At 33.7% G+C, this 26,934-nt stretch overlaps 1 protein-coding gene across 2 annotated transcripts in view; it reads right to left on the bottom strand.

Moving 5' to 3' along the window:
* The window catches only part of Sema3d (semaphorin 3D), a 193,403-nt gene that overhangs the window by 73,057 nt on the left and 93,412 nt on the right, over positions 1-26,934 (bottom strand). For both annotated transcript variants that reach the window (XM_074064862.1, XM_074064861.1), the window contains 2 exons: positions 8,810-8,872; positions 477-596 (listed from right to left, as the gene is read on the bottom strand). In XM_074064862.1, coding sequence (XP_073920963.1) covers positions 477-596; positions 8,810-8,872 — 183 coding nt within the window. The remainder of the gene's footprint in view (positions 1-476; positions 597-8,809; positions 8,873-26,934) is intronic.

The raw sequence follows: 26,934 nt of genomic DNA, 5'->3' as shown, positions 1-26,934 counted from the left end.
ATTTAAGAAAATTAAAATTCTCTTTAGTGTCCACTATTATAAACAGAAATAACAGGTCTACTTTATTGGATAAGAAAAAGAAAATTACTTATGAAACACAATTCCATTGCAGGACCTTATGGAAAATGTGTTTTCACCGACAGTATCATAATATATGTACATTATATAGAGAGAGATATGAAGGAAAAAGGGTAAATAAAGACATGCATAGAACCCATAGAAAATGAGTATCTTTAGCATTTTCTACTACCAATTTTTATTATCTCATTGTAACAAGTTTTAATAATTAAAATATATTAGGTAGGTAAAATCGTTAATGAAAATGATAATCCTTAAAATAGGAACATGAATCCTTATGTGTTTCATAAAGTATATATTTCAATTTTTGTATTTTAATATGCCTGCTTTAGGTTATAGACATTAAGTAGCTAGGTATTATAATAAATTATGTTTTTCACACTTTTTCATTGTATTACCTCCTTGTAGACTCCCAGATCAATATATCCACATATTGGATGAAATGCTCCAGTTCCACACACATAAATGTGAGTCTTGTTATAGGGCTGAAGTACTCGGATGAAATTTGCACATTCAGTCTATTAGGCATAAAAGTTAAAAGTATTAGCACATGATTTGAAAGATTTTCCTTCATACTCTATGTATCAAAATGAGAAAATGTGAGAAAGATTTATGACAAAGATTTAAATATCCAAGTTAGCAAAAAAGGCAAGATGAATACAGGAACTGTAGCTTAAAGGAGTGACTTTAAAGCTTTTTCAAGTTATATAGTTTTTTATTTTACAAGAGTGCTACTCATAAATCTGGGCAGTGGCACTTAATGAGGTTCAGAAAATGGATGTACACAAAACATGAATGACACATTCAGACATTGTTTCAAGTAGAGAACAAACTCCATCATGCTCTGATGTTACCACATAGTCTATCCCATAGAGCTCCTACTGTTTTCAATGCCATCTGTCCCAGCTACACTGAGAAAAACACTGAACACAAATGTGAATTCATATGTCTGTCCCTCATTCTTATTGAGCAAAATGACCTACCACTTAGTTCCATTTATTTTCAAATCCTGCAGACCTTTTAAGAATCAGATTGTTCCCTGATGATTCTAAGTCTTTTCTGTTTTTCCCAGGAACATTTTTTAGAGTCTTTCTTTATACCCTCACTATATTTGGAAGTCAATTATTTTCTATAATTCACCTACCAGTAATTAGTGGCTATGGATTTTTTTTTAGATTATTCATTCTTCTTATTGTATATTATATTCATTTTACCTACTCTGATTTTTACTCTTTACATAATTGGTGGAAACAGTTTTTTAACCATGGCTTTTTGATCACTGGTCTTAAAAATCTCAGAAAATATTAGGTGCACTTTCATGCTAAATAATCATTCCATATGCAAGGCAGAAAAGTTTTCCTTAGGAAGTTGGAAACCTATGAACTTACCGATGTTCACAGGTAAAGTCCTGTTTTACCCTGCTCAATTGCTATGGGTTCTTCACCAGCAAGACACTGACATAATGATCACTTTTATGAGGTTTGTTGGGAGGACTATGTTTTTAAAAAAATAAGGAAAAGAAAAATGACAATTATGTAACTGTTAGAATGGCTCTTAAAATTAAACGGGGTAATAGATAATGACTTAATTGTTAGGATTGTTCTGATTTTACTCAGATTAAATGAATTAGAATTTTGAGCTCAGGACCTTCCTCTACCACTAGGACCATGCCCCTACCCCTTAGAACATTTATAATTATTTATTTATTATTCTGATTTCAAACTACACAAAATAACAATATGCAAATGGCTGAGCGAATCTTCATGTGTGCAAATCACCCATCTGGTTTGAATTTTTATGTGACAAGAATTTATAGCTGATCATGCTGGCACATGCCTGTAATCCTAACACTTGAGAGGCTGAGGAGGAAGATTCTGAATTCAAGGTCAGCTTGGGCCACACAGTGAATTCCTATCTCCAAAAATCAGTATTATATGAAATGTCAGTATTGGGCCTCAGGTAAGGGATGTTTCATTTTCAGACAGAAAGACTCAACACTCTTTAAAAGAGCAGGACCTTTCATGTAATTGCTCAGGCTGTACACTGAGTTGCAAAAAACCATTGTATGGTTGATTATGTTGTATATTGCAAAAGAACAGCATATCAAAGGCTGTGCAAATCACACTGCAGACAGCAGCTACAGATTCCATATTTTTATCTTTAATATTTTCATATGTTTAGCCTATATTTTTATGTTTTCTGTACATACACAAAATTTCTACATTTATTAAGACAACAATGAGACAGATTATCTTGCTTCACAAAATAATTTTATATCAATTTTCCATCTTTTCAACAAAGTGTCTGACATGAGGAACTTGTCTTCAACTTGCACAAAGGCACCAGAGGGAATTAGTTTTGCATTTTTGAACATCAAGTGAGGAAATCTCAAATGAAAATCTAATTCACAAAGAAATAGTGAATTACAAACTCAAATTTTAAAGAATTACTCAAATACTAATTAGTGAATTACTAATGGTTTTGAATAATGTAGACATAGTAATAAGAGCCAAAGGAAAGAAGTGTAAAAAATTGTGATTACCAGATAAATTTTAATGATGATCTCATGGCCAGGGCAGGAGGTCTGAGTACTATAAGCTTTATTTTGCTCACTCAAGCGCATTGAATTTACTTTTTTTTTCTTGGTCTCCCCTCCACATGAGATTCATGCAAGGAATTGTTCAGAGGGAGGGGGAAGAGTAAAAGAGTGAGGTGCATTGATTCACTCTGAGTTACTTCATAATTTATTTAAAAGCTCATTTTTACCAAACAGTGACAGAACTGAAATGGCAGTTTTGCACAATTCTTAAGGAAATAGCTGTATAAAGAAATAAAATGATTCCCCTTCCAGATTATAAATTATGAAATTACAAGCATTAGGGACTATGAGAGTAATCATTGTTTAAAGAAAGGCAAATAAGGTCAACGGTAAAGTTGTACACACAGGAGATGTTTTAGTGATATTGAAAGATTAAGCTCCAAATTACACCTAAAACATTTTACATCCTTTAGCTTTTCTATTATACATTATGAAAAGACATCTGGTCCTGGAAATTAACATCCTATGTTAGTTCCTTGACTTGGTGAGACATCACCAAGGATTAATTTTTAGAATCCCTCTCCTCTTTCTGACTGGGCTGATATGGAATGGAACAAAGTCTTGGTGAGTCTTGAATGATCTGACATAATTTACAATAAAATGTCAGCTCCCTCAGTCAACAATTTTCTGCAGGCAAGTTGACAGAAGGTAGTTCGTTAAGTAGCCGGTTGACAATAGAAAGGCACTAGATGCCTAAGGGAAAGAAAGCTGTGATCAGAGATCATAAAAGATATAATCTCTCTTACTTTGAATTTTGCCTGGAGTGGACATTTTGGCCAAACAACTCTGCATGGGCTTTACAATGACTTTTCTTTTTAATTCTTGACTTCATTTGTTAAATCTCAAAGATTATTCACTGTTTTAAGTACAAAGTACAAGGTTTTGCTTAAATAGCATGATCAATAATTAACTTGATTTCATTCACTTAATGACTTGCATGCCTATTAATGGCTGCACAAATCTCCGAGGCATGAAGAAAGGTAACTTTGAGAAGCAGCTGTTTTTAACTTTCCCTGAAAGTTGGCTAATTTGTCAGCTATTACTTACAATGGTAATTGTTGCATGTAAGTAATCAAACAATCTAGCAAGTAATGTATTCAAATTTGGAAAAGCATTAAATTTCATCTTTCTTCTTTATTCTTCCCTCCTATTTCCTTTCCCTTCACACAAACCCTGGAAGATAGGGAGGAAGGGAGAGAAAGACAAGGGGCAAGGGAAGAGGAGAAACCAAAATCAAGCATCAATTTCTTCATTCTCTCAAGTAATATTACATATTTCAATGTTCTATCTCTTTTAGGCATCCATATAAGTATCAATATTTAAATAAACAAATGTAAGATTGAATTAATAGCTGGAGAAAAAGCAAATACATATTAGTTTATTCATGAACATTTAGCATTTTGGTTTCTCCTCAGGTACCTGAAAAGATACTAAAAATACGAAGTACTTGTAATTCTCAAGATATACTTAAAATTGCTAATTTTAATTTATTTAGGTTAAATATGGGAAGATGCTCAGGACTTAGGAGTCTGATTTGCTTTTATTGTTATATTTGGTTTTGTTTTAGTAGTGCTGGAATAGAACCCAAAGTTTCAAGGGTGTGAATCAGGTCATTACCATTGCCCTACACATTTAGCACCCTAAGGTCTGTTTATATTTTGCAAAACATTGTGATCATCAAACCTCTTATGATCATTCACAGATGCAAATCTCAGACAGAGTCCTATATGAAGAGATATCTATTTAGGTGTTATAATGTTTAAAATATTTCAAAAAAATGCTACCACTTCAAAATAAATATATAAAAATCTAAATATCAGCTGGGTATGGTGGCACATGACTGAAATCCTAGCACTCAAGAGGTTGAGGTAAAAGTTCCAGGCCAGCCTAGCGTACATAGTAAGAGCCTGCCTCAAAAAAAAAAATCAAAGTGTCACAATTCTGTATTAAAAATGAAGGACCTAACAGTCAAGACCTGCACAGAGCAGATATCAGTCATGGTAAAAGAACAAAGGAAGACATTTTAAAGGTTGGGAAATATTCCTATTTTAAGTATTTCAAGGTCTACATCTCAAATAAAATAACAGATAAAGAATTTTTTTCTATGAAGTACAGAGTAATAAAATATTTTATAATATATATGCACATAGGTTATATATATGTATACCCATATATGCTTTGTAAACCTATAAGTAATTAGTAAGAAAAAGGCAAACATTAAAGATAAAAATATAAACAAATTTTTGCAAAACATTTATGCAAAATATTTATGCAAAACTGTATGCAAAATATTTAGTACTTGTAGTAATAAAAGAATTTTAAGCTAAAACATCCAAAGTAAATTCCTTTCATTAGTAAAGATTAAATATATTTATTCATTGCTATGCATTCATAGTAAATATTCACTGTATGCTGTCTCCGATGCTAAGGAGGATTTGGGTAAATATACTTTCTCGTAATGATACACTGCTGATTAGAATATATGAGACATAAACTTTGGAGGATAATTTAGAAACATATGCATAAAATTTTTTATGTCCTTAACTAGTAAAAGTCAACTCAACACTCAAATATCTGCACAGTATTTACATTTAAGGTTTGTCATGTGCAGCATCATTTGTGATTGCAAAAACTGGGTATGTACCAAACTTCTAACAATAGGGGATTGATGAAACAATGCATTAAGGAATGCAGTGTAGCTATTAAAAGTGGCGTTATAAAAATAATTTAATGACATGGGAAAATGCTCATAGCAGTCTACAATGGCAGTCTCCAAAGTGAAAAAATGTTTTAAGGGATTATGTATACAATGATTTCATTTTGAAAAATAGTAAATTGATAAGATAGAAGAATAAACAACAAAATGTCACCAGCTATCTCTGGGTAATGTTTATGGGACAGAGGGAATTTGTAAATGACTTCTTTTTTTTCTTGTATGTAATTTGCAAAATTTCTACAATAAACACTTTGTTTTAGTTTTGGATTTTCTCAAACAGTAAAGAAAAAAAAAAGAAGGAATGATATAATCATAGAATTTTATAGCTGGAAGATCCTTTTTCTCTAAGTAATGACTCTGTTGGCAAGACTGCCACGTCTATGGCTAAGCTCACAAAGAGCCCCGGCTGACCTCACCCTGTGCTTTCTTCTGCCAGGACTGAGTGGCTTAACCTGTTTTCTAGTGAGTACTAAAGACAGGTTTTTTTTTTTAGCAACTCTCTTTTGAATAACCTTATGAACAGAAGCAAAATACAATCAAATATCTTTAAGTTAGCCCTTCCTTTCCTTGGATTAAAGTGGGAGACTTTGTTCAAGAAAATGGAATAGTTCCCTTTTGTTTTCTCATCTTCCATTACCTCCCCACCCCAATTAGCTAACTTTCATTATGGTGAATAATTCACTCTTTTGCTGTTATATAGTACCTCTGTGTAAAGGGACAGTCTTTCCAAACACTTGTTAATCCTAAACACACTCTTGGGAAGTAGGTAAAAATTACTAGAAGAGGGAGGAGAAGGGGTTATGCCAAAGGCAATAAAAAATGTCAATAAAACACAGATTTGTCTCAGTTTTGCTGGTCAAAATCTACACAATGCTTTCCAAAATGAGGATCTACTTGACAGTGATATCAAAGAGAAAAATGATTTTAAAGACATAGTTTTTAGACCTTATATTTAGATTTTGGCAGTAGGAGCACAGACAGTGTGGCCAAATGTGATTCAATTCCTGGCTCCATTATTTACCTCGTGTGTGATATTGGGCAAATTGTTTAATTTTTCTGCCTTTAGTTTTCTTGTCTAGAAAGCAGGAAATAATAATAAAATCTAGTATATGTTGTTTTGTAAGGATTAAAGAAGATTATAAATATAACACATTAAAAGTAGTTCCTTGAACATAACTGTTATAAAAATGTTAATGATTATCAGTAACACTAAAATAGAACGTGATTTTAAAATGATAAAAAGGAAGAACAAATACATGTGTAATCAAGATTCAACATCAAACTTTACAGACTGCAAGAGAAAAAAGCTTCCCAAATCTCTAATCCTGATTTAGCACTTCATGTGTTTAAGTTAGATGTGACTAAGAGCTCACAAACAATATTGAATTGGATGAGTCTGTTCCATAGCAGAGTCCTACATGCTCAAGAGTAACACCTCCAGAAAAGTTTATCACACTTTGCTCTAACTTAATGAGAGGAACAACGAAGTTACTATATAATTGAATTTAGTGAACAGAGCGAAGTGAGAGCACTGTCACGATGTAAAACGTTACTGATTATTTAAACTTGAGTGTTTATTCCTCATCTCACCCACAGGAAAATTGTCATGCGTTTATTTTATTATAGAAATTGAAAATGTACTTTTCCCACTTGCTTCTTTATCTAATCCAATACTGGTGATACACAACATATAAAATATTCATAGTAGTTATGCCAGGTTTCTACTGTTCATTTGACAAAATAAGTTTGAAAAATCTCATAACCAAATCATATTTTCCCATAAGTTCAATAAAGAATCAATCTTTTTGCAGATCTGTGTACCTGCTCAGTGTGTATGTACAGAACAGGGTTATGTCACTGAGAAAGAAGAATATATTTTTAGAATAGGTTAATCCCTTTCTTTTCTAGTAAAGTGACTATAGAACTGTCTCCCACTACATTTGATGCTAACACTTCCTCATTTATTTCTATTAGCATAAATGTGCTTGAAAAGATCAGAAGTGATATTAACTGAATATAAAATGAAATATAACCATGTTTATTTTGTTTTGTTTTGATTATTCTGTGTTTGTGTTGGTTCTCAGTAGTGTTAACTATGCATAAGTGATCATGTGTATCATAATCTATTCTTTCATAGAATGAAAGGTCCATAGGATAGATACATATCACTTTCACATATATTTATGCATATATTTAGGCTCTTTAAAATAGTTGTTGAATAAATAAATGAACAATTGAGTGACTTAACCTTTTGTCTCAGATTCCTAACCTTCTGTGCCTCTCCTCAATTCATTAGGCATCATGTGTCCTATTTTTATACTTCTATCCAGTCCTTTCTTATCCTAATTACACTTTCCCATAAAACACATTATTTGTTAGTATTAAACGTGAAAGCACTGTCCACTTAATACCCTTGCCTTGTTGAGGTAATGTTAGAGGATATTGCAAAAGAAGTCTCAAAATGTCCATGTTTCTGGTCAAGGATGAAATCTTTTGAGTTAGATTCTAGGTATGATTTGCCTACGAAGAACATTTATACCCACCAGCAGAGAATAAGAAGTTATGGCTGAACACAGACGACCTAGCCTGAATCAGAGCATGTAGTTGAGGAGTGAGGAGCGAGGTGTGAGGAGTGAGATGTGAGGAGGCAGCCAAAGCCCCAGCACTCTTCAGTCATTGCTGAAGGTAAAATAGGTAAGGTAAAGTGGCGGAGCATACAGGACAACTTGCACAGTGCAAAGGCAATTCAGACAGGACACTGCACCAAAGACAGGTAGTTTTGTCATTTCTGAGGAAGGGTCTGCACAATCCTATGGTAGCTTAAATCAGAATTTTATAGTAAGAGCACCTATTTATATTTTTAAAGTAATTTCATGTATTAAGTAAACTCCAGAGTAAATTATTTCTATTCCTTATGACAAAAGTCTCAGGTGTCATTCTCAGTGGATTCTCCTTGTTATCTCTACAATGTTGCAATATGAAAGACATATTCTAGGTGTTATGAATTTCATCTCAAATCAAATGAAATTAAATATCAATTTTTTGTTTGTTATGCTAAAATAGTTATCATTTTGTGTACATTTATAAAATACACATATATAAATAAAAATATGTATTCCTTAAAATACGATATTTCCTGATGGTTTATTTTTAGATATTATGTATTTTTAATATATGTTGTGAGGAAAATAATAACATTAATTATTATTTTAGAAAATTTTATGCTTCTAACATCTGGATTTTTGTGAATAGTATTGTTTTTGGCAAGACAGAAATTTTTTATACCATATTAATCTTTACATAGAATGTTAGTTTAGTCTTAAAAATAATACATTAATTCAATAAAAGTGAATGTAAATATTTACTATAGTATTAGTACCCATTTAACAAAGATAATTTTAGAATTTCATACTTACGTTGGCATCTTTCCCGGCTAATTTACATAACTCCACCCGTTCCTTTGGAGCAGGCCAATATATCTGTAAAACATTTCAAGATGTATTAGAATGTGAATATCTATAGCATTCTAACACCCTATAATTCTGATTAGAGAAGTAAATGAGTTATACTAATGAATAGATATCAATAATGTTGTTAGAATCAATGTAAGAATTTTGAAATTTAAGTATTTTCCAAAGCTACAGTGCAAAGTTTCTTAAAAAACCTGTGTACGGCCATCCACTTTTATTAATCTTCTCATTTCTCTTAACATATGTAACAATAGATGAGCTATATTCACAGGACTATAGTTCTTATTGTGATGTCAACAGAACTTCAGATTAGCATTTGTCTAAATAAGAACAAACACCATGTTTACTCAGTTGTGGTGTATTATGGACATGTGGTATAAGATGTTAGAAATAGCTCTCTGTCACACACAAGTTATTAGTCCATGCAAGGGACTAGTGTGAATTTGTTGGCAATATTTAACAAGAATGGAGCTCAGACACAACTGTCATTAACCATTATAAATATTGTAGAAGTATTATCTTATTTAAATTTCACAATGGCCCTACAAAATAACTTCTCTCATTTTCAGCTCAGAAAACTTTGTCACACAGCCATTAAGCAATATGTCCAAGGTCACAAAACTAGTTCATGGCATAGTCACAATCTGACCCAAATTCTATCTGTCTGCTAAGCTGGCAGCTTCAACCACTATGAAGTAAATATTATTTGGGCAAAATGATTAAGTTCAAAGGCACCAACCATCTTGGTGGGTAGCTTTTAATTATGCTTATTAGTCCTGAATATATCAGAAAAGTTTTTTGTTATTGTTTTCTCTCAAAGGTCAGGAATTCTGTCAGGAAATAATTGCAAAGTTAGTTTCAAACATTTATGCTCCTCCATTAGCTTACAGGAAGAAATGTTTTTTGTTAGCTATTATAAAATTAGCAAGCACTGAGTGCTCATAATATATGCTTCATGAGTTCCTGACAGACTTTTACTATGTTTGTTACCAATGTTAGCAAAAAATGTTTTAATGGGTAAGGAAAAAATATCCTGTGTCAACACACTGAAAGAGACTTGCTAAACCTGAAATTTGACAAAAGATTTATGAGTCACCAATGTTTGGAGATTTTACGTCTCTGAGTCAAGAAAAAGAATGAATAACAGTTAATACTCTGATAATAGATAAATACAATGGAGTTGTTGAGATTTTAAAATAATCAAGTTTGTTCTTCTAGATGATATTTTAATAATCCACAAATTACAACCAAAGGTGCAACAGGCAGGTGACTGAGCCAGCAATGGGCTCAGGTGATGATGAGCTTGTCTTGGTGTGTGGGTCACAATAAGGAACCAACACTGTTACTTACTCAAAAAGCAAATGAATCAAAGAGCACAAAGATAATCACAGGATCTCATGTTTCTTTTTTTAACCTCACACCAGTTACTGGGTGGCTGAATTAAAGAACATGAGATAAATGTGGGTCTCAAACACTGAGTTTGAAAACATTTATTAGTGCCTCTAAAAAGAAAGAGTTATTTAAAGAATGGCAAAATATGGAAGCAATATTTATATCTTTTATGAAATCTATATAAGCTTCAAATTAAGCACAAAGTAGTTACTGTTCATTGACCACATAGTTATGAAAGGCCTTCTGCATGGAGGCAAGGTGTGGGATTGAGGTGCCGGGATATGAGTGAGGAAGAAGCTCCACAACAGAGTAGCTCCACTTCATGGAGGACAGAGAGTGGGGATGGAGCACAAAGGAGGACGCCACTCTGCCTGGCGAGCACTCAGTGGTAAACATTGACTTTTTCAGTTCCTACTTTTGAGTAATTGTTTTAAATTCCTTGCTCTTAACAGTTTCAACTCTACTGTGATAGTTTAGTTTAGCTTAGTTTAAATGTTTCAACTCTAGTTTTATTTAGGGACTTAACATTAAAATAGCAATTGCACAATTTTTCCCTTTTCACAAAGGAACACAAATCTCTGAAAGATGTTTTAATGCTTTAGTTGTACATTTTCAGTTATTAACTACAAATAATGTAATTATAACTTGTAGTTGCTGAAGCAATACAACTAATTAACAAGTTTTGCTGAATTGGCTTTTTGGATAGCAGGTAAAAGTTATACAGAGATACACAAGCACTGATAATTGTTGGACTTCAGAACCCATTTCTTTGGGTCTGTTTATGTAACAGACTTTCTCCCCCAAAATGCTTTGTTTTCATCATTCAACTTCAATTCTCTAGATTATGATAAAAGTAGAAAGTTTCCTCGAATCATTTGTATCATGGCAACAGGAGGGGTTCTAAGATAATACCAGGACAAAAATTTTCTTCTAAAAATACTGTTTAAGTCTTCAAAATAATGATTATTTTGGGTTATTAACAAAACATTGTTAAGCACTTAAGATTCACAAATAGAATTACCATAAGTAACAACAGCCTAAGAGACATTTGATTGCGTTCCAGACTCTAAACATTTACTTAGAAAGAAAAAATATTTCAGTTGTGCCAATATTTAAGAGATGTCATTTTAATTGTGATTTATGGTGGGATTTTCATGTGCTTACCACCTAGCTATTACAATAAAGGATTTATTTAAAAGTGATTCTTTCAATTACTAACTAGTAAGAAATTTAAAGAAACAAATTTTCTTAATTCAATCTAAGCACCAAACAAAGAAAACAAGAAAGTTCACATATACTTGCCTAGAACATACTTACATGTGTATTTACCTAGAGTTGGCAAAAATATGTTCAACTGACAATTTTATGTTTTAGTAATCTTTTGAAGTTACACATAAAATGTGCTACATGTATATATAAACACACATATAGAATAGCATTCCACTACTCATGTTTGCCTAGTATAATTGTGTGTGTGTGTGTGTGTGTGTGTGTGTGTGTGTGTGTGTGTGTGTGTACAGGTAGTTGTATGTAGGGGACAGGAAGAAGAGAGAAATAGAGATACAAAGGGATATACAGTTACCATGAGAGAGAGACAGAGATGTTAGATCTGATTGTATACAGAATAATACATATTTCACACATAGTCTCAAGATTTAGCTTGGTTTGTACAAACCCTTTTTATATCCAAGATCCTTAGATCATTTCTGTAGTTCAGTCAGTATACTTTCAGATTGCCACACTCTCAGAAACCATACCATATGCTTAAGAATACAATATGCGCAATATCTATAAAAAATCAGTCTACTCTTTTTCTTTCTTATTTTTTTTACTGTGGTACTAGGGTTTGAACTCAGGTTCTTGTTTCTGTTTGGTCGGTACACTACCTTTTGAACCATGACTCCAGCCCTTTTCCTTTCTCCCTTCCTTTTTTCCATTCTTCCTTTTTTCCCTTCCTTCTTTCTTTCTTTCTTACCCTGTTCCTCCTTTCCTCTCTCTCTTCCTCCTTCCCTTCCTTTCTTCCCTCCTTCCCTTTCTTTTTTCTTTTTCTTTCTTACCCTGTTCCTTCCTTCCTTTCTCCCTCCCTCTTTTCCTTCCTTCCTTCCTTCCTTCTTTCTCTCTTTTTTTTAACTTTAGGTACTTTTCTGATAGGATCTCACAAGTCGTCGTAGGCTGGCCTTTGACCTCATTCTTCCTACTTATGAATCTAGCATAGCTGGGATGACAGGCATACACCACTACATCTTACTTATTTGTTGAGATGGGGTCATGCTAAGTTTTTGCCCAGGCTGGCCTTGACCTTAAATCCTCCCTATCTCTGCCTTCCAAGTAAAAAATCAGCAATCTTGATGATTAGTTAATGTGAACTGTTTTGAGGCAATGATTATCAATATTCTCACTGTCTTTACATCTGTCAGTAATAAGACACCATACATATTTTCTTGCATTTTACTCCCTTACACACAATCCAACACATTAAAAATCACATTAAGGAGATTAAAACAAGCATAGTTTTAAAAGTGGATGGCTCCCTTACAAAGTCATTCACAGTCACAAAGAGTCATACAAGAAGCAGAGCTGCCACTCTCACAATCGCCCTACTTTAATCGTCCTGAAATATTCTCAGAGAACACTATTTTTAACTACCCTTGCATGATGTGCCAACTACAGAATTGAAGGCTGTCACTCTGGTGGACAGTGGTCTCTGGGACTGTAGCTCTTTGATATCAAGGATACAAACACAGAGAAAGCTTTCAGCCATTCTCTCCACCCATCCACAAGCAGTGCGGACAGAGATCAAGCAGAGATCTTTTCTGTGAATCCAGTAAGTTGAGGAATTCATCCCAGCTTAATTATCCAAAGAATCACTACTAATCAAATCATAATTAAACAAGGATGGCTTGAAAATTGGTTTTAATTTAGTGGTAACTTTTTTTCCTGCAGGGTCTCACTATATAACCTAAGCTGGCTTCAAACTCTTGATCTTTCTTCTTCAGCCTCTTGAGTGCTGAGACTACAGGTGTGTACCACCACACCTTGTCTGAGTGTAATTCTTATACATCCATTTGTTAACAGAAAACTGTGGGAATGAGCCAGGCCTATAGATGTAGGTCTGCAATTCCAACATTGGGAGACTGAGGCAGGAGAATCACAAGTGCCAGGTCAGCCTTGGCCTCATAGTGAGTCCAAGACCAGCCTGGGCTACATAGTGATACCCTGTCTCAAAAAAACAAAATGAATCAATCAATCAAACAAAAAAATCTCTAAAGCAAACTAATGGAGAAACAAAAAAATAAATTTATAAAAGTTCTTCATTCTCGGAAGTAATAATTTCTAGTTACCATTGTAAAACAAACAAATGAAGATCTATATTCTATAATTTACTGATTTAACCTTTTTAATATGTTTATGTAGCCTTTATAATATTTTATAATTTTTCATTTCCAAAAATACTATCTTTTTCATGTTACTATCTTTTTCATGTTATACTATAAGACTCAAATATTCGAATCTAAAAATACATGTGTATACATATATTTTTTCTTTTAGACTTACACAATATCCATTACCAGCACAAAAAATCACTTAATTGAGTGACAATTTTCTTTAGTGCTTCCTTATTTCTGTTCATATACCATTGTTATATTTATACACATTTTAAGAGATCTTATAATAATTTTGCTGTATGAATTTAAAAATATAATCTGTGATCTATTTATCTTATATATATTTGATTTGCTTATCTCTCTCCAAAATCCGAAATGATTTCTTTGGTTTTTGGAGCAACTTTACTTCACCTTGGAAAAAAAATAGTGAGGGGAAACTTATTAATAAATACTGAAATGTCCCTAACAATTATTGTTTCATTCATAATTTTATAATTCATGAACGGTTTTTATTCACAATTATATAACTCATTAATAGTTATCATTTAGTAAGGTGAAAATGTCACACTTAATTTTAATTATTTAATAGTAGGAAAGTTGCAGAAACATTTAAATAATGATAAAGCCTTATAACAATATCTGAAGGAAATTCTAATTATATCTGTCATTGTTTCATCTTTGGAGAAACCATTTAATTAGCTCAAGTTAGCAAGCACAAGGTCAGTCAAATGCCCTTTGGCTTAATTCGGAGATGCCAAAATAACTGAAGAGGACACCTAAGGGGAAATGACAACTAGTTCATAAAACCTAATTAAAATCCTTAACTCAACTAGCAAAAATGCTTTGTCTTTCTTATTATGCTTATGTCTTCTCTTCAACAAAATTAGAAATAGGGCAGAATAAGTTCTGCCTGGAAGCGAGGGGGATGGGGGGAGAGGGTAGGGGTGGGGGGCAAAGGGAAGAAATGACCCAAACAATGTATGCACATGTGAATAAATGAATAAAAAAAAAAGAAAAGAAAACCCAATTAAAGACAAATTTCAGAATACCAGTGTCCATCTCTCATAGGAAAAAGATGAAGTGTTTGAATGGTTGCAAAGAAGTTGGAAAAATGTCGCTCTAAAATGCCACATGGTACAGGGATCTGAACAACTAAAAGAGCAATGAATCCTCCATATTCTGATACAGGTAGAAGTAGAAGATCTGAGCTCAAAGAAAAAAACATATTGGGAAATATGCTTTACCCAAGGGAAATCTTGGATATCTGTAATCGTCCTAGGTAAGAACTGTGGCAGAAGGGAAGTTAAAGTCCTCAATTATTTTTCCTTTTCATTGTTGACTTACATCTGTAGGTACATCTACAAGTTTTTCAAGAAAATGTCATTCAATATAGAAAATGGAATTGCAGTTATAAAGGCTATATTCCTCTCTCTCTTGATCTTCACAAGTAACTTCTCTCATGAAACCTTAGGTGACAACTGTTTCTCCTTTTCCATTTGCTGGATTCAGCTCAAAACCCTTTTTTGCATTTTAGACACCTTCTACCAACCATCTGTCTTCCATTACATTTGTACTCATCAAATTCAGCAGGCATTTTCTTTATTGCAAGTAAATCTTGTCTGTGAGGTCTTTCTAAGTGTAAAGGATCAATGGAACACAGTATAATTAGAAGATGTGAGTTTGAATCCCTACTGAACCACTCATTGACTTGTGACTGTAGGAAACTGTGAGTCTCAGTAGCTAGCTGTGAAACTCAAACCATAATCTCTACCAAGTTAATGCAACTGGAAAAAAATTTACAGTTAACATCTTTTGAGCACTTAGAATAATTCAACTAACACTGTTCTTTCATTATTATCCTTTTGGCAGAGTGTGTCCTACCCAAACTACATCTGACCTCTTCTGCACAGTCTCTTTTTACAAATACCATCAGGTCGGGGCATGGCTGAAATGCTAGAGTGCCAACTTACATAGCTGTCAATTTTGATGACATCTCAGAAATTCCTTCTCCGATTAATTTTTTGGGGAATACTATCACACATTTAAAATAATACTTAAGAAGAAGTAATATTTTACTTGTTACCTTTTATTTTCATTCTCCATCAACCCTTTTCCCTGAAATTAGAGGCACCATGAGAACAGAGGCCTAATCTGGTTTATTCTCTACTGAATTCCCTACATCTAGAAACATGCCAAGTATATAGTGGAAGTGCAATAAACATGCCTTGCATAAAGGAGAGAAAAATAGCATTATAGCATATACCTAAAAATAAACTCTAAGCCAGGTGTGGTGCTGCACACCCATGATCTCAGAACTCAGGAAACTGAAGCATAAGAACTGAGGCAAGTTCAAGACAAGCGTGGGCTACATAGTGAGACCATGTTTCATAAAGCTCCAAAACAAAAACAAAACAAGAATTCCACCAACAGATCAATAATATTGAACCTGTGGTACAATTACTCTTGTAGATGCATTTCAAAATTTTGTAAGGAATGCTTTTGATAGCCTCCATTGCATTCTTAAAGGAGTCTCTGACTCACTGAAGTTTAGTAAACACTGATGTCTAGTGGCAAGGGACACTGTTCCTTACTACCTATTTTAGCATTGCATTGTACATCTAATAAGCACTCAATAACTGTATTTTGAAAAGTGACTGCAGAGTTTTTTCCTTTAAAATTTGAAATAGAGAGGGAGTTTTGGTCCAAGTTCTGGCAGGAGTCTGCAGTAAGACAACCTCCTGACAGTCCTTTACATGGCCAGATGGAACCTGCATATCAGCACCCAGGCTGGGGAGTCAGACCAGCCATGAACGAGTCGATTGTTTCACCTCTGTGAGACAGCATGTGCTCAGCAGGCAATCAGAACAGATTAATCACAATGAAACTAAGCAGGGTGCCTTATACAGAATTTCACTTATTGCGGTATCTACATGGTTCCAAGTATTTATATTTTCTTTATTTCAAGAATTAAGTAAGGAAAAAAGATGTGGTAATTTTCTTGTATCAATGACTTGCTCGTAAATGAGGAGGCTATTTATTCCAATTCCTTTCTTGCTAATGACAGATGTACAGGGTAAAAGCGTTGTATGGAATTGCCTTATTCAGACACAGAGCCACTTACTAGAACTGGAGTCAGTAGGTCATTCTGATTCATAAAAGAATGTCTGCTTATACTCAATAAAAGGCAAGCAAGGACAGAATCCTTACATATGAAAACCGTCTTGTTTCGGACTTCCTGAAGAGGGAAAATAACAAAGCCCTTTTCATTTGAAGCAAAGACGGGTGCTTAAATATTCCACGGGAAATTATTATATTTAAAGTTACAAACTCACTTAATGTAGTTATTTTTTACGGTATAAGTGCTCAAAATAAGGGTATAGTTTCAGGAATTTTAAATACTAAGGTAATTTTATAAGTAAGCATCTAATTTTCATGTTTAATAGGATAAAAATAAGGGAAAATTATATTACCATTGCTGTTTGGAAGAAAAAAATCTTTTGTACATTTATAAACTTAGAAGTGCTTTATATATTAATTTAAAAGATCATTATATATTAGTTAAAAAGATAATTTTTAAGCTGTCCAAATTTTAGATTAAGCATGTCTAACCATTTTATCTTTAGTTTTTACCTAAAATTTCCTTTTAAATAATTCTGGTATTTTGTTTAATGACCAAAAGAAAAATTTTTTTCCTTTTTTTTTTTAGTCCTGGGGTTTGAATGCAGGATTTCTAGGCCCATACCAGCCTAGAGGCATGCTGCCAGCCCCACAGAGTAAAATTGTTGAATAAATATGGGGGCCTAGGTTTTGTTTTAGCAAGGTAGAATAAAACCATTTCAGGTTATTTGATAAAAATATGGCATTGTCTTAGGAAGGCTATGAAACTTATATATCATTTTGATACATTGTTTTCTCATTTTTTAAACCCACAGTTAAATTCATTTTTATTCACAGCATGTTCAGAATATTTTTACATTAAAAAGTTTTCTAAAATAAAAATGTATTTTTACATAAAAATACATTTCTATCTATACTAAATTGCTGTAGATAGAAAATGTTTAATTATTATATTGATGATGCATTCAACACTGTAAGTAGAGGTTTAACTAATAGATTTTTATAGGGGTCCAATTAATGAAGATGTTCCCTTTTGATTCCTAATGGAGCAATTCTTTTATATACAATATTTGATTTTCACACATATCAGTCTCAAGAAAATATTTAAAGAAATTAACTAGTTAAAAAAGTATGAAGATCATTAAGCATTATTTCAAACTAAGTGAACTGTTTGAGGGATAGGGATGGAGGTCAGTGGCCTACCAAGCATAAGATCCTGGATTTGAATTCCTAATATCAAAAATGAAAAAAGTAAGTGGTCTGAAGGTTAATTTTGAAGATTGTTTTAAAATGGGTCAATGTATGTGCATTTCATCGTTCATCTAGATTCTCAGTTACAGCTTAACATTGTTGGAACCCATAGAAATACTACTGAAAATCATGGACAACAGATATAAAACAAAAAATACTTTGATTGCTGTTATTAATGTAAAAAAGATAAATAATATTAATAAGAATATTAAGAGTTGCATACCTCTAAGAGTTGAATGTGAATGCTTCAAGAATGATGGGCAATAAGTTTTCCCATGAAATTTTTGTACAAAGCTACATTCTTTTAAGATCTTATTTCTGTTTTGAATAGTATAGCATGATGATGAAAGGGAAGTTTAAACCTAAAGCAAAACTCAAAATGAGGTGTAAGTTTAAGAGGTTTCAAAGTAGGTAGCCAAGAATCATTCAGATGATTTTAGCCTCTGTCCAAACAATAAAATGGTTGGAAACTGGAGATTTGAAAGTTTTTCCTTCTCCTTGAGGAAGATATTTTTTCTTGAGACTGCTGCATTGTTCATTTTTTAATGCTCAGGAGGGGAGAACAGGTGTTTGTGCAGGGGTTTTGATGGAACTTCAAGAAGTAGTCACTGGCGAGTAGGCGTTTGTGGGACATTTTGGACTGATGTCTAAGGATTGAAAACCAACAGTGAAAACAGAGGACAGACTTGGTGGTTAAATTGGTATCCACTTGAACATTCAGAATTTGTCCAGAAAAAAGACACATAATGGTTTCCCGTGAAACAGATGTGAGTCATGAACAAAAATGGGAATGTCATGAGATCATCTTTGGTCTAGTTCAAAAAGGCTGAGAAAAGACTTTAGAAGCTAATGCTTGGCAAGAAATACAATCTATCTCAGAGTAAAGAGCACACATGTCAGAGGGAAAATGCAGTCACTCTTATTCAGAGAACTGCCACAGAAATGACTCCATAAAGAGCAAATTCCAAACTCTCACAAAAGGTACCTACAAAAGGAAAGTCAAACTTGAATGTCTGACATGTCGAAAAGTAGGGAATTGACACCAACTGACGATGCCAGAAAAATAGACACCATTCAGAACCCCTCTTCCCTCTCTCTTTTCCTCCTGATTTGACTCTGGAGGTTCAGACAGTGTGTTTAACAAGTGTGAGAGGAGGAAAGCATCAGAGGAAGGCAAGAGAGAAGAAGCTTCAGAACATCACCCTGTTACAGGGCCCTCCTACAAATGACAGGTCTAAGAGGGGCAGGTAACTCACAACAGATCAATTTTAGATGAAGTTGGAAACTTTACGACATTGTTTTGGACCTTTTCATTTATAGCTAATGCTTGTCTATACTACCTGAGAGTGACCTCAGAAGCCATTGGGCCTGGTGGAGTTATCACATAAACCCAGGTAAAGAACTTGCCCCACAGAGCAGATTAAAAGAATCATATAAGGTAAAATAATATTATCTCATTATTACACTCCATGCGTGGTGTGCCAATTATGATCTCACATAACTGTTTTTTATTTTTATTCACTTATTTACTTTGGTGGTACTAGGGATTAAAATAGGGTTTCCTGGTTGCTATGCAAGTACTCTACCACTTAAGGCACTCCCTTAGTCCTAGTAAGTTTATTTCTTACTCTAGTCTTCTTGCCTGCCCCTACAGCCTGCTTAAAAATATCCAGACATAGATATAGATATAAAAGAAATGAAGGTATAAAAAGAAAGAAAACAAAGAGACAAATGCATGAATAACATGGATAAAAAGAAATAGTTTAACAAATCATTTTTTGTGACCTGCTGCTTCCATCCTAGTTTAGACATTCATTCCACTCATGTGGGTTTGAACAGCATCCAAAATAAGTAACATTTTCAGATGGAATGATCCCAACAATTCATTAACTCTGAAGTCCAATTAAGTAACATAACCAAACAGAAAATACTGAATACTTTTTTTATTGTCTACTATGACTCCATTAAAAAAGTCAAATGGAGAGAGAGAGACTTCAGTTTGTATACATTACTTCTGAAGTTTATGTTGAAAAGGCTCCAGAGTTTATGTGAATTATTGCTAATGCTGCTGAAAGTTAACTGAGGTTGGAGAATGTTCATTTGTAGTCAAAGTGACAGAAGCTTTGTACTTTGGAAATATTTCTTTAGAAATGATAGATCTTTCAATAGTATTTCACTTTCATAATCACGATGTCTCTGGTGGGCAGATTTCTAACGTATGACTTATCAATGTATAATAAGCTGCCATCCACAGCAGATCACCTTTCCCAAGCATTGTTGAAGTTCTTTCTGTTCTTCTTCAGACTGTAGTGATGGAGTAAGATGTTAAGGGCTGGGTGGGGAAAATTCATCTTCTCCCATTTAAACTATTGGAAATCTGCTAATCAAAAAGAGACAAGCTTTGTCTCACAGCTATAATCTTAGCTACTCAGGATGCAGAGATCAGGAGGATCTTGGTTCAAAGCCATTCAGGGCAAACAGTTCCAGAGACCCTATCTCCAAAATACCCATCACAAAAAAAGATTGGTGGACTGGCTCAAGGTATAGTCCCTGAGTTCAAAACCCAGCACCACAAAATAAATAGATAAAAGATTTCTTTTCCTCCATTTCTCAATTATATTTCTCCCTCCCCTAAGTGAACAAAAAGGAAACAATAAACCCCAAGTTCAAATTTTAAATACAAACCATTTTAAATTATCAATCAGTCATCAAAATTTTTGCTCTCTATATGGAACTAGTTCAAATCCATGTGTGTGACATGATTTGTTCCCTCCTGCTCCTGTAATATGTGATCTGTCTCATCACTTTGGAAATTTAACAGTCGCTGACTTGTCTCCCTAACTAGGGTATGAGCAAAGACAAAATCTGACTTTCATATTCTACTAACAGCATTTTTAGTATCAACAGAAGATATTTCATGGATTTTTATTTTAAAAAAGGAAAGAAAAAATAATGACTTAAAGGAGAAAGACAAAAGAAAAGCAATTCGAAGTGTAGTCATTTATAAAGTATTTTAGGTTTTGCTTCTATAATGTATCTTTTGATTTCAAAACCAGAGACTGGCAAAACCAAATTAATAAAAGTGTCAATATTCTATACATAATTATGCTCGTGATTAAAATCTTGTTTTTTCATTATGTTAATTTTTGTCATTTGAATTAAAAATGTCTGTACATGAAACATTTAGTGGATAATACTAAATTATGTGACTAGAGAATAATGATGCAATCTTTAATTTTTGAACTAAATTATAAAGTATTCCCTTACAGTAATGTACTCTCCCACAGCCTGTTATAATATTAAAGGGAAAAAACTTGCACGATGTCACCAAATTGAAGAGATCTGCAACAGACCATATTTCATAAAGCTTAAATAAAATTAAGGAGAATGTTTACTGATGTAAAAAGTCTTATATAAGTAAGACAAATATTGGTAAAAGTTATTAGATGTTTCAATTTTTATTATGCAGGGTGAAGAAAATGCATTACTTCAAGTATTTTTTCTGGTAATAAACACTTTCCAAGGCTATCTCCATGATTCCCTTATGACTACCTGAGAAAATGTTCATGTGTGCCTCAGTTATGTATGTTAAACTGAAAAGGAAAATTTGCCCCTAAATAAATTACTTTTTTCTGGCAGTAGTGGGGTTTGAACTCACAACCTTGTACTTCTCAGGCAGGCACTCTACTGTCTGAAACACACCTCAGCCCAATAAATTATTTTTTAAAGAAAGCATATTTTCTATGTCCTTTCTGTAAGCGTATTGATCAATGTATTGGTTCCTGAACATTCTTTTCTATTGAGATGACTGAAGTATGTAAGTCAGAGTTACCTTACCTCCCCTTGTAAGAATGAGGCTTGTAATATATTCATTTCTGATCAATGAGATATAAGGGAGGATTCTGCAAATATTTTCTTGCTGTTAAGAAAGAGACTTAATAAGTGATAATCCCTCTCCCCTTTTAGATTTCCTTGTCTGGATGTGAATCCTTAAAATTTTTGTAGCCATCTTGCTACCAACCTAAGGATAATTTCAAGACCAAGAATGGCTGACGGGGGCAGGAAGAACTGGATCCTTGCTAGTATCACTAAACAGATGATACTACTGTCTCTAATAGCAACTTAAACTCTGGACTTTACTCTTATTGTAGAATACAATAAATTTCCTTAATTTTCACCATTCTAATTTAAGTGTCTGTTTAAAGTTTCTGTTTTATTTTTGATTAGTATATTCTATAGTGTGGATCTGAAATATTCCCCAAAAGACAACATTTTGAAGACTTAGTCCCCAGCCTGTGGGTTCCCTGCTATAAATATGTAAAATGTTCTAGAAAACACAAAGAATAATGTTAAAGTGCGATGAAGCCTGGGAGAGAAAATGGTGATAAAAAATAAAATTTGATAAATGTTCCCAAGAATGAAGAGGAACAAGATGAATCAGAATGTGAAGTCCCAGAAAACTTTAGCAAAGGCAAAGGTCTTGAAAGTAAATTATTCATTTTGCCAAAATTAACAGTGTCATTTGAGTGAAGGAGAGAGAAAGACAGAGGGGAAGGAGAGAGAGAAAGAAAGAGCGAGACAGACAGGCAGAAAACCCAGTGCAAGTGAAAGAACAATGAAGGATGGACAAAAACGAGACTAGAAGCATTAGAAACAGGGTGGAAATGGACTACAGAGAGCCATAGAAATCAATGATAACAAACCTAGAAGATATTTAAGCTCCTAGAGAGGAAAATTTTCAGAAATATAGGAACAGAAGAAAAATATGATCAGAATTTTATTTCTTTAAGGATAACTCTATGACTGTGGTGAATAAATTAGATAGGAGAAAAGGATAAACTTGGTTCGATAATGTTTTTATCACTCGCATTGGAGGAGTGTATTATAATGTTTGCTCCTTAGCAGCTGGGCCTGACACCTGGGGCTTTCATTGAGGCTGCATTCTCTTGGTGCTAGTACTGTTTCCTTGCTTCTTTCCCATAGGTGCTGATCCCAAACACGCTCTCAGAATCCTCCACAAACTAATCTTCATCTCAGACTTGGCTTCTGGTTAACTCAATCTATAATACATTGCTGGAAATCATATGTACAGTCTCAGATCCATGTCCTTCTCTCTGGCTGATCACTTTGGGCTGACTCTGACTGCTCCATTCCGTTCTGGTAACCAGGGAAGAGAAGGCCAGATGAGTGAGCATTGTCTCTCTCAAACCTGACCTAGAAAGGCATGTCTGGGGTGTTCTCTAACTGAAGAGAGCCCTATGAAACAACTTTGGAAAAGCCTTGCTAATGATAGGGCATCATGTACTCAAGACTTGATGTGCATTTACACTTGCCCCAAAGTCTATGAAGTCCCTACAGAAACAATCCTTCCCCTCCAAAACAAACAAGTTAGAGTATCGTTTTTCTATCTAAACTCCAGAGTTTAAAAATAAGAAAAGTTTATTTGATTTTTATTTTCTAGATAGTGGAAATGCTCCAAAAGATCTAATTTTGATTCTTTTCTCTGTATTTATTTATTTGTTAAATATATATTAAGCATATTTCTGTAGCATTTACTAAACTAGACTTCAAATCTGGTCTAAACAAGAGAAAACGTAGTAAGAAAGGTATTATTAAGTATCTCCTAATTCAATTTATAAATGATTTTGCTATATTTTCCATTGATTCCATACTAAGTGCCTGTGGCAAATGTGAATGATAAGACTACTTTTTCCAATAAGTATGGCTTTGTTTATACACAAAATATATATACACATAATCCTAAATTTTGCTTACTTCAACTGAGTACTTTCTAAAGATTTTTGTAAGTTTCCCAGGGGAAAAAATTAACAACCAGACACTCATAACTCAATTATGTGCTGTAGATTGCCTTAACTCTACAGAGGACAAAGGAGGCCCTTCAGCCCTGAGTCCCGACATGTGTGGTTTCCTCCACAGAGGAGTTTGGACTTTTGCCGAGGGGGCATTGAGCCAATGCAAACCAAGTGGGTCTAAACACTGCTAAAGTACTACATCTTGACACTTACTGGCTACTGTAGAGTACCTTTTATCACTGAGATGATTTATATTAATTGAAATGATTGGTACCTACATAAACACAAATTGTTACCATTGCATACATCACCCTTTTATGAGTTATATATTTTAATGGAGATATAAAGCATTTTTAGTTGTGTAGAAAATCTTTAATTGTATAATGTACTCAAATAACCATTTATTTCAAGAACATCATAAGAAATTGATATTTCATAAACATTTACTTTATATTAAATATTAGCACATTTTAAGCATGGAATGTAGCCAAAGAGAGATTTGCTTAAAATAGTCACAGAAGGAAGTTATGCTATCAGAACTTATTTTCAGCCATGATCTAATATGCTCAGTTCAGATAAATGAACTTTTTTTTTCCAATCCCCGAAGACAAAGAAGAGAACAAGAACAAATTCCCTTAAAAGTATGAATGATTTTTTGCTATTATACTAAACTGAGACATATTTGGAAAAATGCATTTTCAGATATGTAGTATCTCTTACAGCAAAACTGCAAAGCTAAATAAGGATTTTCTTTGGATTTTTGTAAAAAGTGTTATCTTGTGCTAAGATACTTGCTGAGTACTGAGATATTGAGATATTACTTGATACCATCAATAGATTATTCTGATACGAAGACTTTTAAAAGAAATTCCTGAAGAAGAAATACAGATTTAAGAACAAATAGAATGGACCTATGATCTCAGAAAGGAGAGCAAATTTCAAATTTGGCATATACTCAGCTGCTTATTTTACTTTAAACATTAACAGGATTCAGGATAACATAATTAAAAAAAGATAATATTCTGAGTTTTTGAGTGTGTTTGGGTGAATAAAGTAGAGAACGACTACTAGTAAGAAATAGTTTAGCACTCTCCTTTTCTTCTAGACACACAGATTACATTAACACATATGGAGGTAAGTATTTTTATGCAGACTAAAACCCCCAAAATAAGCAATACTCAAATAACTGATCAACTGATGTTTAGGCCTGAATGACTCCATGAGGAGAGTATTAAGTGAGAAGAAGGTCATAGGATGTTTATAGTCCTAGGATGACTCTTTCTGGGGGCAGGGGTGGAGAGAGAGAAACAGGACTGAGATTTGAATTCAGGGCTTCACATTTGCTAGGCAGGTGGTCTACCACTTGAGACATACTTCCAATCCCTGGATGACTCTTTGAACAGAAAGACCTCAATACTAGGAAATATTTACCTGAACCTTATAATAGTTTCTAGTGTTTCTTTAGCAATGCTCCTGTAAAAATGAATGAATGAAGGAAGGAAGGAAGGAAGGAACAAAGGAAGGAAGGAAGGAAGAAAGAAAAAGCAGATGCCTCATAGATGACGAATAGTTCAGATCTTATGTCTTTTCATGAATTGTTCAGTCCTTACCAGTCTTGGTATCTATATCTGTGGCATAGATACTGGTATCTGTTAAATTACTAACTAATGATAATTGATAATGCCTAAAGTGTGGCACCTTTCCTTTGACATTCATACTGCTGGTTGAAAGTATAGGATTTGGTGGTGGCAGCAATTGCGTTTTGGATTTTGAATACTTATTTTTAATTTTAAATTTATATTAAAGAGTTATATAAAACATTAAAATTGTACATGTCAATATTTTTCCATGTGATTTTTTATACATGTTCACATTATGTAATGTTTCAATCAGATTAACCAATTTCCTTTCTCATTGATCACCTCATTATGGTGAAAGCATTCAAAATCCTTTTTTCTAGCTTTTTGAGATATGAATTGTAATTGTCATCTGTAGTCACCCTATTGCACTCTTACCTAACTGTAATTTAGTACCCATTAATCAGCTTTTCCCTTCTTACACTGCCCACCTTCTGGTAACCAGCATTTTACTGTTAACTTCTATGGGATCAACTTTCCTGGATTCCACATTTGAGTGAGTGAGATCATGCAGCATTTGTCTTTACCTAGCTTTTTTCACTTAACTTAGAGATACCTAGGTCCATCTATGTGGTTGAAATGACAGAATTTCATTCTCTCTCTCTCTCTCTCCCTTTCTTTCTCTCTTTTTTAATGGCATTGGGATTTGAACACTGGGCTTCACACTTGTTAAGCCGGTACTCTACCACTTGAGTACCCTGATAGCCCATTTTGCTCTGGCTATTTTGGAGGTAGGGTCTTGCTTTTTGTCTAGGCCAGCCTGGATCACAATCCTTCTATTTTAAGCTTCCTGCCATTGCTGGGATGACAGAAGTGTATCACCATACCATCTTTTATCTGTTGAGATGCAGTCTCATAAACTTTTAGGCCCAGGACTGGCCTTGAAACATGATTCTCCAGATCTAGCCTCCCAAGTAGTTGGGATTATAGTCATGAACCACCAGTGGCCAGCAGAATATCATTCTTTTTATGGCTAAAAAAGCATTTTCTTTATCCACTCATCAGTAGATGGACATTTAGGTTATTTCTACTTGTTGGCGGTTGTGAATAGTGCTGTAATAAACTTGAGAGTGCAGATGTCTCTTTGTCATATGATTTCACTTGTTTTGGATATATACCCAGTTTTGAGAAAGCTGGATCATATTCTCACTCTATTTTTAATATTTGAGGAAAATCCATACTATTTTCTACAATGAGTATACTAATTTATATTGTCACCAACAGTGTACAAAGTTTCCCCTCATCACATACTGCTTATTTCATATTTGTTATTTGATAATAATCTTCCTTACTAGAGTGAGGAAATATCTTATTATACTTTTGATTTGCATTTTCCTGGTGATTAGTGATATTGAGCATCTTTTCATATCTGTTGGCCCCTTATCTGTTTTCTTTTGAGAAATATCTATTTTTGTCTGCTTCCTCCCCCTTTCAAATTTTTTCTTTTTCTTTTGTTTATGATACCAAGGATTTTT

The sequence above is a fragment of the Castor canadensis genome, chromosome 2 (genome assembly GCF_047511655.1).
Source record: "Castor canadensis chromosome 2, mCasCan1.hap1v2, whole genome shotgun sequence".
Lineage (NCBI taxonomy): Eukaryota > Metazoa > Chordata > Mammalia > Rodentia > Castoridae > Castor > Castor canadensis.
The sequence above is the reverse complement of the archived record's forward strand: the minus strand, read 5'-3'. Positions and strand labels throughout refer to the sequence as shown.